General features: G+C 37.4%; 1 protein-coding gene across 1 annotated transcript in view; it reads right to left on the bottom strand.

Annotated features, from left to right (window-relative positions):
- Positions 1 to 707: 707 nt before the first annotated feature.
- Positions 708 to 13,929, bottom strand: part of Not11 (CCR4-NOT transcription complex subunit 11) — a 31,921-nt gene continuing 18,699 nt past the window's right edge. Inside the window, exons 7-10 of the mRNA XM_070101428.1 lie at positions 13,055 to 13,264; positions 9,515 to 9,654; positions 7,166 to 7,331; positions 708 to 5,793 (exon numbers count right to left, since the gene is read on the bottom strand). Coding sequence (XP_069957529.1) covers positions 5,662 to 5,793; positions 7,166 to 7,331; positions 9,515 to 9,654; positions 13,055 to 13,264 — 648 coding nt within the window. The 3' untranslated portion in view covers positions 708 to 5,661. The remainder of the gene's footprint in view (positions 5,794 to 7,165; positions 7,332 to 9,514; positions 9,655 to 13,054; positions 13,265 to 13,929) is intronic.

The raw sequence follows: 13,929 nt of genomic DNA, 5'->3' as shown, positions 1-13,929 counted from the left end.
CTTTAGAATCTCCCATAAGCACAGTATCATCAGCAAAAAGTAACTGTGTCAGTTCCCATTTTGAATTTGATTCCCCATAATTTAATCCCACCCCTCTCCCGAACACCCTAGCATTTACTTCTTTTACAACCCCATCTATAAATATATTAAACAACCATGGTGACATTACACATCCCTGTCTAAGACCTACTTTTACCGGGAAGTATTCTCCCTCTCTTCTACATACCCTAACCTGAGCCTCACTATCCTCATAAAAGCTCTTTACAGCATTTAGTAACTTACCACCTATTCCATATACTTGCAACATCTGCCACATTGCTCCTCTATCCACTCTATCATATGCCTTTTCTAAATCCATAAATGCAATAAAAACTTCCCTACCTTTATCTAAATACTGTTCACATATATGCTTCAATGTAAACACTTGATCTACACATCCCCTACCCACTCTATCATTCACAAAGAACACACTACATACAACACCTTCATCAAGGAACTTATTACAAAAATCAATCAAGTTCCCAAGTTCTCCAACAGAAACCATTTCAACTTCTCCAGAAACCACTTCAACTTCCTCTCCAAAAACCACTTCAACTTCCTCTTCAGAAACCATCCACAGTTAGAGCGTTTTATGACTAACCGCGAGTTCAAGCCCCATCCGTGGTATGGTTTATATTTGGAGAAGTTCGTAAAATTAAACCACCAGGCAAATTGTAATTCTTTTTATTACCATCTGACAGGAACATGGAATTATTGTCAAAATTCATCAATTACATAAATATCTGGCACAAATAAGACAGAATAACAGTGACAGCAAGATTTAAATATGTTATGGTATGCTAGAATATGTTAAGTCATGTTCGTGTTTTTAATGCACAATAAATTTTTGAGGTAATATATATATATTGCAGTTAAATATGAACAGCACTAGCATTTATGTTAATACTACAAATAATAGGCAAATATAATATTATAAGAGTTATATTTTTCATTTATTTATACAGAGGCCTGGTCTGGACCAGGCTGTGGGGGCATGACCCCAAGAACACCCTCCAGGTATACTCCAGGTATACCCCAGGTATACATATTTAAAATGTATATTCAAATGCAAGACGTATCTCAATGTCACATTAAAATACCCTGACTGGTACATTTTCTCTAAACAAAATATAATATAGTCAATAATGTTTTAAACTACATTTAATTTACATTCCATCAAAATGTTGTCATAAGCATTTTTTTAATACAGGCTGCTAATGCACCATTAATGTTAATAATAAATATTAACCCACAATAATACAGTGGACCCCCGCATAACGATCACCTCCGAATGCGACCAATTATGTAAGTGTATTTATGTAAGTGCGTTTGTACGTGTATGTTTGGGGGTCTGAAATGGACTAATCTACTTCACAATATTCCTTATGGGAACAAATTCGGTCAGTACTGGCACCTGAACATACTTCTGGAGTGAAAAAATATCGTTAACCGGGGGTCCACTGTACTATCAAATAAAATATTTGTGTGGAAGCACTAAACCCACAGGGGGTCATACAGTGCCTGAGGCATGGGAGGTAATCAGGTTTGATACAAGAAGGGGAAATAAAGTCCCATTTTTTGTATCAATAGCACAAAGGCACCTCCCTCAAGGATAACTAATACACAATACACAAATTATCAGAAGTAGCCATGTACTGAGGCTGGCAGGATGAATGCACACACACACACGTATATACACATACACAAAAACATACCACACATACACATATACACACACACATGAACACCTTCACTCTCACACTGATCTATAATAAAACAAGATCAGTTGAAAATAAGACCAACACACATTAAATTTCCAACTTACACACTACAAACATCCACATTTACAAATGAACTTACACACATCCACACTTACAAATGCATAAAAATAACACATCTACACTTACAAATGCATAAAAATAATACATTCACACTTACAAATGCATAAAAATAACACATTCACACTTACAAATGAACTAACACACATCAACACTTACAAATTTCCAAAAGATGTGCACATTCACACTCACAAAAAAGTCATTTAGAAAACAAAGTTGTGAACTGAGGAGCCACAGAACAAGTTTGTGTACAACATAACTATCTTTTGTATTTTTTTTTCTTATACATCAAATTTTTTGCAATTCAAAAAAGAAGATTTATTACATTCATGGGGAAGCAATAAATGCATAAAGATTACAGTGCCTGGTGACTGGGAGGAACTGGGGACTGGGAGGAACTGGGGACTGGGAGGAACTGGGGACTGGGAGGAACTGGGGACTGGGAAGGACCTTGGACTGAGAGGGACCAGAGGCTGGGACTGGGGGCTGTGGAGGACTGGGACTGGGAAGGACTGTGGACTGAGAGGGACTGGAGGCTTGGACTGGGGACTGGGTAAGACTAGAACTGAGGACTGGGGGGACTGGGACTGGGGGGACTGGGGCTGGGGGGACTGGGGACTGGTAAAAACTGGGGGACTGGGAGGATCTGGGAGGAAATAGGGGTAAGCAGCTCTGATCTAAAGGGAAGGTAGCTCCAACTCCCTGAATCAAGAGACCTTCACCAGCATCAAGGCACCACATCTGAAGGGAGCGACAACTCAAAACACTCATAAATAACAAAAAGGCACAATACCGTGACTGGAACGATACACAAATAACCCGCACATAAAAGACAGAAGCTTACGACGACGTTTCGGTCCGACTTGGTCTTTTATGTGCGGGTTATTTGTGTATAAAACACTCATAAGTTTGGAATCTTTACATGAAGCAACTTCAAGCATTCAATAACTTGATAATTGTACATTTTTTTCATCTTTTTTACATGAGCCACCAAGATTATACATCACAGGCTACTTCTCATCTATTTTATTTTTACATACATTAAAATATAGTCATAACAAAATTAAATGGAATTTTGAGTCCTGCACGACTAGTTCAGTAATTATGATCATCGTTGCATAATTATAAATAAAATGTTGTAAACTGTTAAGTCGCATATTTATTTTACCTTATTGGCTGTTTCCCCACCAAAGCAGGGGTGACCCAAAGAAGAAAGCAGACTGACCATCATTCATTCAATTTGTGTCTGCACCATCCTCACCTTTCCTTCAGAGTGCAGGTACTACCCTTTCCCCTCCAGAACTCAGGTCCAGCTAGGCAGTTTCCCGGAATCCATTCATAAATGTTACCTTGCCAATGTCTCCCTTCATTTCTATCTAACCTACTGACACAAGCCTGCTGGATATTCAAGCCCCCTAAAAGCCAAAGTATAGGGAAGGATTATGAAAGTAATTAATATACAGGTACTCAGATATCTGGGAGTGGATGTGTTGGCAGCTGGGTGTGTATGAAAGATGAGGTGAATCATACAATAGAAGATGGTCCTTCAATGTTGCAGCAAAGAGGAGGCTGGAGTTACATAATGGAGACATGTTTAAGATCAATTGGAGGTGGGAAATACAGTGCCTGCACTCTGAAGGACAGGTGATGTTACGGTTCAATACATGGTAAATGTGTTATCCTTTCAGAACACTGTATCTTGGTGAGAAACAGATGATGTGTTAAAAACATTTTAACATATAACTGCAATACTAAATCCTTCCTCTGTAAGCCATGCGTGTCATAAGAGACTACTAAAATGCCAGGAAGAAGGGGCTAGTAACCCCTTCTCCTGTATAAATTACTAAATGTAAAGAGAAGAAACTTTCATTTCTTCTTTTTCGAGTCTCCCTGCCTTGGTGAGAGATGGCCAGTGAGAAAAGAAAAAGCAATAATGTTTTCTGCTGTGTGAAATTATTCATTCCATCTTGTATGATTTTGTAAGGTAATAACTCAGTAGTTAAAAAGAGTCAGCAAGTTTGCAGTTTCCATTGTGAATGACCTGATCAGTAAATATCACAGACTAATGGCCCATTAACCCTGCCTGATAACAGGACCAAGCTCATGTGGGGATAAGAATACTTATATATAGTTCAGAACATTTACTAAATGTTTTGCTGCTCGAGGTGAAACGTTTTCGTTAATAAATGTCCCAACTGGTACATGAGTGTCCTTATCTACAGCCTGTTGGTATCACCATACTATTTACCACCAGGATTAAGCTCATAACTGAGGGGTCAGGAGTTGCTTATGTTCAGAGGATGTTGAGGTGCTGAACACATAGGAATAAAAAAAAGGTGAACCATAGATAAAAAAAACGATGAATGATAGGGATAAAATGGACACATGGGGGTAACAGGACAATCAGGTTTGATCTGAGAAAGGGAACAATTGCTACCTTTCACAAACATCACTGCACCCTTCAATGGGACTTAATTCAACCATCTCTACCATGAAGATAGTATTTCATTAGATTACATTAAAATGAGAAAAATTCTCCATTAATAAACTGACAATAACTGAAATTAGGAACGTCAGAGGACCAGTAGTACGTATTCTTAAGGCTACATAAAATCAACTGCAGTGAAAACAACACAACTGCAGAGAGGAACTTTATAAACCCACTTCATCTACAGAGAGACTTCTTTAATCAATATTAGTGTGTGTTCACTGGCAAAACTTCTCAATACAGTTTCTCTCTGCAACCCTGTCTTTTTCACCATTTGTCAACTTTCTGCCAATTGTCTCCACCAACGGCAGCCTTCTAGCTTTGCATGGAGTACAGGTCGACCGTTCTGAGGAAACAAGACTGTGTACGACAGTCATATATGGGTCTTCACAGTGTGATGTAAGGACTATAATATTGATCAATACTGTAACTAGGTACCAGACAGTATAGGCATCTCTTCTGCTGTAAGTCAAATAGCCACATTAAAAGGAATAAAGTCTTTGATTATTAATACCAGAGGCATTTAAATTCATGAAATCCCAAAAAAATCAGTGTGGAATATTTTCACTGGAGTCCACTGGTCCTCTTCTTTAGGATGTGACCCACAACAGCCTGCTAACACCCAGGTACCTATTACCTACTTGGTGAACAGGGAAAAGTAGGTGCGAGGAGACTTGCCGACACATCTCGCTTCAATATTGAACACGAGTCCCTTCGGCTGCAAGCTGAATGAGTTACCACTGAGCTACAAGTCACTGACATAGACATCTGATGATTAATTACAAAGTTAAAGCAAAATTACAAAAACTTCTTTGGCTTTATTACACCAACGTTTAAAAAACAAAAAACAGCGTTAACCATTACCCCACCGAAAATTGCCTTTATAAGTTGTGTTACTGTGTTACTGAATAAAAATGAAAACTTGCAAAAGCATCCAATATAATGATAATGAATATAATGTTTTTGTACAGTATGAGAGATGACAAAATGATAATCCTGTATAATATGGAAAATTTCAATTTTCTTAACCATATGTTCTCTAGCATACAAACCACTAATTACCCTAAATAATTAAGTGTGTAACATGTTGAGGTCAGATTGATGTACTTTTATAATATCTCAGATGTTTAATCCTAGGATTAACTAAACTGTTTATAAGAATGAATCACAAGTGACATAAGGAATATATCCCTGATAAAGAGTTGCACGAGTTGGTAATGCGTCCTGTCATCTTGGTTCGTGCACCAGGAGATGTGATATGTTGCTCAAGCACTGGCAGTCAGTCACCCTGTGGTTTCACTTCTTTGCTGGTTCTTGTGTTGCCTGCGTGTCTCCCGAGTCTAGCTGCTTGAGCAGCCTAAAGAGAGCGGCCGCTTCGCGGATTCGGCTAAACTCAATGCAAAAAGCTTGAACTTCGATGAATAATTCCTGTAACAAGAAGATTAATTATTGCCATATTATTAAATAGCTGAACTGTGAAATAACTAAGTGAAACAGCTGAACTGTAAAATAGCCAAACTGTGAAATAAATGAACTGTGAAATAAGTGAACTGTGAAATAAGTGAACTGTGAAATAGTAAGCTCCACCCACCTAAGGTGCTGTTTAGTTCACTTTTTGTGAAATAGATGGTGTACAAATGCTACATTTTGCATGAATAAATGAATGCAGGACCCCTCAATATTAGATAAATAAACCAACTCAGAAATACAGTACTCAGTCAACCCAATTTTAAAATGGATAACTTACTAAAGAACAAAAAGACACAATATCATGACTGGAACAATACACAAATAACCCGCACACAGAAGAAAAAAGTCATGGTAAAATTCTCTCTCCTATGTGAAAGTTATTTGTGAATTAACTAAATTATAGTTAGTAATAATGGTTCTATGTAATGTATTTGTAATGTTTGTAATGGCTTGACACAGCTCTTAAGAGTGTGAAACGTTGCCACAATAAAATGTCACATTAGTTGCATCTGTGTCCATTTATGTAACATAAAGTGTAGTTGGAGAAAGACACAAAATACAAACACTAGGACATTTTACTGGAAATGTTTGACGATGTTTCACCAACACAGTGAGCAAAACGCAGTCAATAAAGGATCACATTATACTGCATTTGTATCTATTTTCATCCTGACTTGACATTTTTCCAGGATGGACCAAAATATCATCACTAAGGTCCTCTCCCATGGCGGGTTGACAAATTTTTTGAAAATGAAGGATAACAGGTGGGAGGTAGAGTGCCTGCACTCTAAAGGAGGGCGGAGTAATACACAAATAACCCGCACATAGAAGAGAGAGAGAAGCTAATTATGACGTTTCAGTCCATGATGGACCAAAACATAGTCATAAGCTTTTCTCTCTCTCCTATGTGCAGGTTATCTGTATATTGTTCTAGTTATGGTATTGTGCCTTTTTGTTCTTTGAGGGTTGGAGATCTTTCTTCTTTCAGGACACTGGTCGTATCTCACCGAGGCGGGGCGGCCCAAAAACAAAAACAAAAGTTTCTCTCTTTAACTTCAGTAATATATACAGGAGAAGGGGTTGCTAGTCTCTCGCTCCTGGCATTTTAGTCGCCTCTTACGCCATGCATGGCGTACAGAGGAAGAATTCTGTTCCACTTCCCCATGGAGAGGGGTGGAGATATGCTGCAATTTTTTATCTGTACTGTTGGCATGATGGAGTGAATGATGATAAAAGTGTTTCTTCTTTTTTGGGTCACCCTACCTTGGTGGGAAACAGCTGTTGTCTTAATAAAAAACAAACTTCAATCCAGACAGTTCTGTCAGCTCACCTGGACATTTATAATTTTATTGCGTATGAGTGACTGCAGAAAGACACACACCAGTCTGACCAGTCTGTTCTGCATATAGCGGTCCTTGATAGTTTCACAGGTGCTGATGCAGTTGCTGATGTACAGGTGTACAAATTCTGACGGCAGCTCCACAGCTGTTGTTAACCTGTCAAACCAATGCTCACTATATATACTGTTCATTTTTATTTTGTGGCAAATCTCTACCCATTAAATTTACAATTACACTCACCTGAGTGACTGTATGTATGAAATTACTCATATTGTTATTGTCTTATTAATCTTAAGTAAGTCTTAAGTTCACCTGAAATGCTCTGTATATAAAGGGGCTGTCAGCATGTACATCCAAATGTCATTCTCCTTTGTACAAACATTGTATCATGCTGAAATAAATTATCATTATCATAAAGAATAAAATCTCATAAAAACTTATGCTTTTCTTATGATATACTGCAGAGAAAAGCTCGGAATCTTGAAAGAAAAAAAAAACATGAAACGGGTGTGGTCTGAACCCATGGTGAGTGAGTTGTAAAACTCCAGGTCAGTGTATAAGCTGGGAATCCATAAAGATTCTTTGGGGATATGTAAAGAGCACAGTTTGCATACCACCGTTACTTGCAACCCTGGAGGAACTGAAAATTTCTTTCAGTGAAGCAGTTCGCATGATAACTCCAAAAATGCTGCAATGCATCTGGACTGAACTGGACTATCGCACTGATGTTTGCCGAGCAACCAGAGGGGCACACACTGAGTGCCTTTAACCCGTAAACGGTACAAGCAGATCTACGTTCATATGTGTAGTGCTCCAAAAATAGATCTACATTTTTTTACATATTTTCAAATATATATATATATATATATAAATATATATATATATATATATATATATATATATATATATATATATATATATATATATATATATATATATATATATATATATATATATATAAAAACGTAGATCAAAGTTTTTTTTTACACGTTTTCAAATGTAAAAATAAAAAAAAAGATCTACTTTTTTTTACATACTTTCAAATGTTGAAAAAACGTATATATACGTTTGGACCATTTATGGGTTAATGCTACCTTATACCACATGAAACTGAATGAAATCCTGCATCTGAAGCTACTAATTGTGAAAGATTATTACAATAAAGACCTTTAACTGTGATGTATCTACTATAGCTGTATTTCTATTATTGCTGAACATTTTGGTAACTGATAAAGAGTGAATGAGTGTATAAATGAGGTATATGGGATGATGTATAGACAAATCTCCTGCCAGCTGCTGCCTCCCTTACATTGTCAACACAGTAGTAATGTGTCGAGAAAGGTGAAGGCGTGCTATTTCCCTGATGACTCTAGTTTCGGCTTGGACAAAGTGAGAAATGTTGCTTTCTCTTCCACTAAGCACAACACTATCACCTTCCATTCAAAGGTCATACAATTCGAATATGTACTGCAGCACTAGATATAGAAATCTGTAATCTCCCAATACTGCTGGGAACCAAAGCCAAAGTCTGCAGTTTTCTTCACATCTTCCAGACACAACTTCCCACATTTAACGTAACGATGTGCTGCTGAAGCATGAGCAAGGTAACATTTATGAAGGGATTCAGGTAAATCAGTTAGCTGGACTCGAGTCCTGGAGGTGCGCATTACAGTGTCTGCACTATGGAAGGGGATAAGGATACTGCAGCTGGAGAGTAATCTGAACTGCAATTTCAGCACATTTTTTGTCAAGACAGCAAATGCATGAATGGTGTAATATATCCCCATCATGAGTTTCACTAATGTATGATGGGACAATTATTTATTTGATTTTCCGCCTCTATTAACACAGTACAGAATTCCTCCAAACTGATTCTTTTCCTCTGTAGCACCTTCCGTAGACATCACTTTCAGCGAATATGTATTCTTTTTTGGTCTAATGAATCTCCATCCTTGTATTAAGTAGCACAATTGTCCATACTAACACCCACCTCCATCCTTGTATGTCATAGAACAATCAGCCACATTAACACTCATCCTATTTCCATGCCCCTGCATTCCCAGCCTCATACTGCTCAGCACATGTGTTTGTACGAATCTTCGTCTCACTGTTCCTCGCACTCTAAACATGCTTATCAATAATGATAACCATAAATTTTAAAAGAGTGGACTGGTAAGTCATATGACCAAGAGTTCTATCATATGACTGAGACCACGCATCAGAAAATACTTGTCTTGTTTCCTGACAAACCTTACCTAGCCTAACTCTCAACACAAATTTTACAACCAATTTGTCTACCATTTCCAAAAAAGTAACAAAAACTGCTTAGCCAGGCTTACCTATTCACTACCTCCATGGAATGCAGAGACATCTCCATGTTGACGAGAACACTGAAATACTCAGTGATTTGGCTGGATTGCATTAACTTCAGCAAAACCTCAATAGCAATAAGTGGGTTGTGTTCCACCAGGTCAGGCAGCTGAAGAGACAAATGTATATTATATATATAAAGAATAAAAAGGCACAATACCATGACTGGAACAATACACAAATAACGCAAGTCAGACCAAAACGTCGTCATAAATTTCAGTTTCTTACGTATGGGTTATCTGTGCAGTGCATTATATACAGATGCTCCTCGACTTAAGATGGTTCCACTTTCAATATTTTGACTTTACAATGGTGCAAAAACAATTACTTTGGAGACGACACTCGAGATAATTACCCAGCACGATGGTGGCAAGTCCGTAGCTCGTATCCATTTAGAGTGGACCCTCGCCTTACGAACGCATCGTGTTATGTTAAATCCGCTATATGAAGCATTTGAACGCAAAAATTTTGCCTCGCCTCACGATAAAAAACTCACCTTACGTGATTCATCTGGGACGCGTCCCATGTGTGGCCTCAGCGCCAATGTTTACAAGCCAGCCAGTGCGGTCGCATCTACGCATACATTCGGTACATTCCACATTATCCCAGTGTTTTTAGTGCTTGTAACTGCAAAATAAGTCACCATGGACCCCAAGAAAGCTTCTAGTGCCATCCCTGTGGTAAAAAGGGCGAGAATTAGTATGGAATAGAAAAAAGAGATTAAGGAAATGTGTGCAAAGTGGGTTGAACTGCAAACCTTTACGGATGAAAATCACCCTGACACAGCTACTGCAAGCCATGTTGGCAACCTGTACAATGACAATGTTATGGCCCATTTTAGGAAAGTCTTAAAGGAATGGGAGGTACAGAGCTCTATGGACAGATTTGTTGTGCGACAGAGGTCCAGTGATTCTCAAGCTGGTCCTAGTGGCATTAAAAGAAGATGAGCAGTAACCCCGGAAAAAGACGCTACCTCAAGTCCTAATGGAAAGGGATTCCCCTTCTAAACAATAACTTCCACACTCTCCCCTCCTCCCATCCCATCAATCATCACCAGATCTTCAATAAAGGTAAGTGTCATGCATTCTATTCTTAGTACAGTAGTAATTGTGCATGTCTTCTTCAGTTTGTGTGTATTAAAATTATTATTTCATGTGGTAAACAAAATTTTTTTTTTCATACTCTGGGGTGTCAGGAACGGATTAATTTGATTTCCATTATTTCTTATGGGGGAAAATTAATTCGGCTAACAATAGTTTCCGCTTACGATGAGCTCTCAGGAACGGATTAATATCGTAAGGCGGGGGTCCATTGTATTTACTTTTCAATGCTGGTATTTAGTTACAATAATTATTTGTTTATTTACTTATTCAGTGACAGCAGTTACTTATTTATTTAGCAAATCATGTTTACATTCGAATTACGATATTTATGACTTACTGTGGGTTTGTCGGAACGTAACTCCATTGTAAGTCGAAGAGTACCTGTACATAAAGAATAAAGAAGCACAATACTATGACTGGAGCAATACACAAATAGCCAAGTCAGACCAAAATGTCATAATAAGTTTCAGTTTCAGTTGTCAATGTGTGGGTTATTTGTGTAGTGCATTATATACGTAATTTCAAATCCTACATACACCTTTTAGTAATGGCACAATATTAAAAATATTCTACATTAAAAGGATAATTAAAAAGCCTTGTTAGGATACTATCCAATCTATTCTTCTGAGTCACACCATTACTTTTCAAGTGTAAATATTTATTATGAAAAAATACCACAGTGAAAATAGGAAATAAAACCCAAGTACAGTGGACCCCCGGTTAACGATATTTTTTCACTCCAGAAGTATGTTCAGGTGCCAGTACTGACCGAATTTGTTCCCATAAGGAATATTGTGAAGTAGATTAGTCCATTTCAGACCCCCAAACATACATGTACAAAAGCACTTACATAAATACACTTACATAATTGGTCGCATTTGGAGGTGATCGTTATGCGGGGGTCCACTGTACTTTCATGTGCTTACACACACACATCTTTCTCTGAAGATATGTGTGTGTAAGTGCTCAAGTTTTATTTCCTATTTTCACTGTGGTATTCTTTTCATATTTGCAGTCATGTGGTTTATTGTGATCTCTTCCAAATATTTATTTTACTCATGGGGAGGCACTAAACCCATAGGGGTCATAAGCATTTTCTAATGTATAGATCTTAGGTGACTTCTTATGTACTGTACTGTATTTTAGGTTAGATTAAGTTAGGTTACAATAATTTTGAAAAAATTATCATGTTGAACAGAAAAAAGAAAGGATAACATGACTTAATGGAGAGTAAGTTTTCTCAATAAAACAGCATTCTGGTAAACACAGAGATGATGGGTTATAATCCATAAATTACACAAATCTCCATAGGGAGGTGGAAAAGAACTCTTCCTCCATGAGCCATGCATGTTGTAAGAGGCAACTAAAATGCCGGGAGCAAGGAGCTAGTAACCTCTTCTCTTGTATACATTACTAAATTTAAAAAGAAAAACTATTGTTTTTCTTATTAGGTCACCCTGCCTTGATGGGAGATGGCCAGCATGTTGGAAAAGAAAAAAATCTGTGTAACAGAAATAGGGAAATAGGAAATCAGGCCATATGAAAAATATAAACTACGTGACAAAAGATTATACAGTATACACAGAACATTACTATTTTTTTTTTCAATAAACCGGCCATATCCTACCAAGGCAGGGCGACCTAAAAAGAAAAACAAAAGTTTTTCCTTTTAAATTTAGTAATTTATACAGAAGGTGTTACTAACCCCTTTTTCCCACATTTTAATTGCTTCTTATGACACTCATGGCTTATGGAGGAAGAATTCTTTTCCACTTCCCCACAGACATTACTAGTTATCTTCATAAATAGTGTCAATAACTATAGCAGTTAAAGAACCTGACAGAGAGAATGTTATATCAAGGAAGATGGATGAAAACATAACTCTCAGAGAAATGAACCAAGCTGTGTAATGTTAAACAAGACTGTTGAACTCAACACCACCTTTCAAGGTTGAAGGACTGATCACCTTAAACTTCTTGTTTATGTCTTCCACCATCTTCAGTTATTATTCTCAGTATTGGACTGACAGTCACTGACTGACAAAATATCTAAGTGTTACAGTGTCTTATTCATCAATAGCAATACATAATACAGCATACAAAGATTTTTTTTTTCCTTTTTTTTTGGGGGGGGGGTCACCCTGCCTGTGGGAAATGATCGACATATTAAAAAAGAAAAAAAGAATACAGGGGAAGTAGGAAAAAAAAAAAAATCCTTCGTAAGCCATGCGTATCATAAGAGGCAACTAAAATGCTGGAAACAAGGGGCTAGTAACCCCTTCTGTATAAATTACTAAATGTAAAAAGAAAAGAGACTTTCATTTCTTCTCTTTTGGGTCACTCTGCCTCAGTGGGAGATGGCCTCTGTGTTAAAAAAACAAAACATAGAAAACACTAAATAATTCACCTTGGGAGGAGTTAAACCAGTGTGATAAACCATCCTAGGGTCCTTATCTAGCTCAGCAAGAAGGTGCTGTTGCTGAGGTAATGATAAGGTTTCCTTGAAGGCCTTGGCCATTAGTCGCTTGGCCTCAGCATCGCCACCACTAAGAATACACATGCTTGAATCATACATAACTTTGTGTTCAGCACGGTCGACTGGGGTTATCCAAACTAGCTGTTGGAGGAAATACAGTCTGTATTAATTCAGGATACTATTGCAGTGTATTAATCTTAGCCTTATAATACAAAATAGTTATTGTAACTCACAAAATCATAACAACATGATTGTAAACAAATCATGAAACGAGTGGGGGTTTGAACAATTGGCAAATGAAATATAAAACTCACAGGCCAGTGTGTTAACCACTGGACCAGCTGGCACCAAGAAGATTCAACCAACTAGGTATATTTCTACACACCATAGGTGCCCATGCTAACCTTCCTATGGTGCACAGAAATAGACCAAGGTGGGTGAATCTTGTTATAGCCAGCTGGTCCAGTGGTTAACGCACTGGCCTGTGAATTGTAGCACTAACTTGCAATGGGTTTTAAACCCATCCATTACATGATTAATCATACTTTTATTTGTGAGCACAAATTCATTTTAACATTCATATTAAAGCTGCCGTAGGTTATTCATTATATAAATGATGACATAGAAATGTATCCCCGTTTTGAGGCATTTGTTTGTTAAAAATGGTTATACAATATAGAATTTAATTTCACATTATTGTGAAGTAAAAAATAAATATACAATTAATTTTTTTTTTTCAACAAGTCGGCCGTCTCCCACCGAGGCAGAGTGACCCAAAAAAGAAAGAAAATCCCCAAAAAGAAAAT

The sequence above is a fragment of the Cherax quadricarinatus genome, chromosome 77 (genome assembly GCF_038502225.1).
Source record: "Cherax quadricarinatus isolate ZL_2023a chromosome 77, ASM3850222v1, whole genome shotgun sequence".
In the NCBI taxonomy this organism is placed as follows: Eukaryota; Metazoa; Arthropoda; class Malacostraca; order Decapoda; family Parastacidae; genus Cherax; species Cherax quadricarinatus.
Note: the sequence above shows the minus strand (reverse complement) of the source record. Positions and strands in the feature narration are given on the sequence as shown.